Consider the following 3,072-nt stretch of genomic DNA (forward strand, 5'->3'; position numbering starts at 1 on the left):
GGCTGAGCTACCAGCAGGGGCAGGGAGCCTGCACACCCCAGGTCACTACGCGACTGTGTAACAGAAGCTGGGCGTCCTTCTGGACATTTCAAGGTAACAGATCAGCCCACGTTCCTAACCGCTTTCCATCAGCCCTCTGGAGATGTTCGCGGCACCCCAGAAGCCGAGCGCTCTGCGGTCAGGGAGACGCGTGCTCTCCCCGGTCTCCAGGCCGTGTTCACACAGAGCCTCAGGAGAGGCCGAGAAGGGCCCGGGAAAGAAAGAACCTGTTGGGTTTTGCTTAGCCAATCAACAAACCCAGTTATTTACAAAAGAGAAGGCTTTTCGTTCCTGACACTCCTGTGAACGTCTGGAAATGCTTCCCCGAAGGCTGCGAGGCGGCAGGAGCCCAGCTCACGCCCGGCCACTCAGAGCCGTTAGGGGCCCAGCCATGTCAGGCCACCAGCCTCTGACAGGACGCAGGCGCCGTCCACGGAAGGAAAGGATGTGCCCCGAACGTGCGAGAACCTTCTGCAGTGTTCTGTGCTGCTTCTCGCCATAGGCCCGGACCCCGGAGACCCCGGGTGCAAGCCTTCCACAGCGTTCTGCACACACGGCCTTGCACAGAGCGGGGAACGCTGGTGTGTCTGTTGAAAGGCTTTTCCCAGGGCAGTTACAGAGAAAGGTGAAGGGCCTCACCTGAGGTCAATGCTACCCCTTGCCCAACGCCCTGGCCTTGACTTTGTGACCCAGGGCTCCGGGGACCTCCCGGCCCAGAGCCTCCTCCCCTGCCTCAGAGCTGGCGGCCACTTCCATTCCGGCGAGTGCGCCGGGACAGGCGCCCATGCTGGACACGGGTCCAGGCGCACGTTCAAGAGCCGCACACCCCGGTCTGCATCTCGGCTCCGTGACCGACTCCCGGGCTGTGTGACTCCGAGCAAGCACGTCACCTCTCTGGGCCTCCGTTTTCCCCTTTCATGACAGAGCCAGCAGCTTCCTGACAAGGCTCCTGGGAGGCACCAGAAGACGCTCAGCACGGCGCCCGGCAGCCCGACGGGGCGGTCACTGTTCTCGGCTCCATTTCACGGCCACGGAAACGGAGCTCAGGGAAGGCGGCAACCTGCCTGAGGCCAGCAAGTGCCCGGGGCTGGCTGCCTCCCTTCCGCAGCTCCGCCGCACGGCGCCAGGGAGGCCCGGGGTGGCGAAGGCACCGCCGCCCTGCATACCTGCGAGCTCCCACCGCCACCGGCCAACAGCTGGACCATCTGCTGTACGAGATGCTGCTGAGCGCTGGAAGCCCCCGCGGCAGACGCGGCAGGAGACGCGGCAGGGGGCGCCGGCGAGGAGGTGGGGGCCTCGGGTGCAGACCCGGGGTTGCTGCCTGCCGGGGGTGCCGGGGTCCGGGACATCCCAAAGGAGCCAAGGCTGCAGGCAGGATAGACCAAGAGATGAGCCGCTGAGAAAGGGAGGGCACATGAGGTCTAGAAGGAAGGGCGGAGGGAACAGGAGAGCAGACCCTCGGACACGCGATGGCTGCGGGAAGCACCCGGGGAGGGGGCCCGAAACTTGCTGCCCCCCACCACAACCCTTACCTGGGTACCAGCCCGGGGGCCTCGGTCTGCAGGGTCTGTAGGCCCTGCTGGATCTGTAAGAGCGCCTGCATGGCCCGGGGGTTGGTGAGGACAGAGAGGGACTCCGGGTTCTGCATCTGGTGGGAAAGGGCACAGGAAGGCCATGGGAGTGGCAGGACGGAGGAGGCCACCCCAGCCCCAGGCCCGAGCTCTGCCCCGCCCTCCCACCTGCTGTCGGACCCACTCACTTGCTGGAGGAAGACCGGGAGCTGAAGGCGGAGCTGCTCCTGGAGCTGGGGGTTCCCCGCGAAGAGCGGCACATTCACCATCATCTGCCGGGGTGGAGGCAGCAGGGGAGACCTGGGCCCGCCCACCCCAAGAACCCCCACGGCCTCCCGCGGCACCCCCACCACGGCGGGAAGTGTGGCTCTTGGGGAACCCCGGAGGCCGACGTGGGGCAGTGAGAGGAGATGGAGCCACACTGGGGCGAGCCGGGGCATGCAGTGCCACGTCTGGCATTGACAGCAGTGCGCGAGTCCACAGCGCTCAGCCTGCACCGCGCCGCGTACTCGTATGAACGCACTGAACCGGCACGAGTCCGAAGGGGGAGCCGCTGCCCTGAGCGCTCACAGGAGGACAAACTGAGAGGCTCAGCTCGGGGGCGGTGGGCCTGAGACTCACACCCAGCAGCCTGGCTCGGGGCTGATTGGACCGCGCTCCCCCGTGGCAGCTGCGTACCTGGGCAGCGAAGTCGGGGTTCTGGGCCAGCGTCTGCATCATGCTACGCATGTAGGGGGCTGAGAGCACGTTCCGCATCAGCTGGGGGTTTTCAGAGATCTGCTGGAGGAGGGCCTGCATCTCTGGGCTGTTGAACACCCCTGGCATGAGGAGGAAAACAACGGAACAGGAGAAAAGGGGTCCAGATGGAAACCAGATGCTGCCGCCCTTCCATCTCCCTCCTTCCAATGCTGACTGGTTCCACAGTTCAGAAGGGCAGCCGTAGCATGGGCCCCCAAGCACGGGGGCGTGGGTCCCTGTCCCTCTGGCTTGGCCCCTCTCCCGGCTGCTCTGCAAAGGACACGCCGGTTGAAACTGGGATCTCGTTCACGCCCCCCGGACTGCTCTTGCCACAGGCTCAATGTCAGGGTTGGAAAGGGCCCGACAGAGGTCACGTACACTCATGGTTTGACACTTGTCTTGTGGCAGCAGCCCTTTCCTCAAACCAGATCTCACTCAAAAACCAAGTATGCCAACGGGCTGCTTAGAGCCTGGCAGGATGGCTGGAGCCCCTCCCTCTTGTTCCTTCCTCCTCCTGGGGATGGTCCAGACACCCCAGCACTGGAGTACAATTTTAAAGCCATGGATCAGGTTCAAATCCCTGATTTTAAAATAAGCACCCAGAGGGACTTTGGGATCAAGGTGCCCCCCCACCCCCGCCAGGGCACAGAGAAATCAGGGCATCTACCAAAGACACCCCCAGGATCATATGCACGGTCACACTACAGATACATGGGGCCTCCCC

The 3,072-nt window shown here is 64.1% G+C and overlaps 2 protein-coding genes across 2 annotated transcripts in view; both read right to left on the reverse strand.

The window, feature by feature from the left end:
• The window catches only part of LOC103668691 (ubiquilin-4), an 18,814-nt gene that overhangs the window by 4,418 nt on the left and 11,324 nt on the right, over positions 1-3,072 (reverse strand). The window lies entirely within an intron of this gene.
• On the reverse strand, positions 1,068-2,972 carry LOC121103922 (ubiquilin-4-like). Its single transcript, XM_040635787.1, has 4 exons — positions 2,289-2,972; positions 1,799-1,882; positions 1,572-1,687; positions 1,068-1,404 (listed from the first exon to the last, which is right to left on the reverse strand). Exons 1-4 carry the CDS (start codon positions 2,433-2,435, stop codon positions 1,083-1,085), a joined length of 669 nt encoding a protein of 222 aa, XP_040491721.1. The 5' UTR covers positions 2,436-2,972; the 3' UTR covers positions 1,068-1,082.

This window comes from Ursus maritimus, unplaced genomic scaffold, assembly GCF_017311325.1.
Source record: "Ursus maritimus isolate PB19 unplaced genomic scaffold, ASM1731132v1 scaffold_2, whole genome shotgun sequence".
Taxonomy (NCBI): Eukaryota; Metazoa; Chordata; class Mammalia; order Carnivora; family Ursidae; genus Ursus; species Ursus maritimus.

Coding starts and splice junctions, on each gene's coding strand:
- LOC121103922 (XM_040635787.1), bottom strand. CDS start 2,435: ATGCCAGGGGTGTTCAACAGCCCAGAGATGCAGGCCCTCCTCCAGCAG. Junction 1,883..2,288: donor ACCCCGACTTCGCTGCCCAG/GTACGCAGCTGC, acceptor CCACCCCGGCAG/ATGATGGTGAATGTGCCGCT. Junction 1,405..1,571: donor GCCCCCGGGCTGGTACCCAG/GTAAGGGTTGTG, acceptor TCCTGCCTGCAG/CCTTGGCTCCTTTGGGATGT.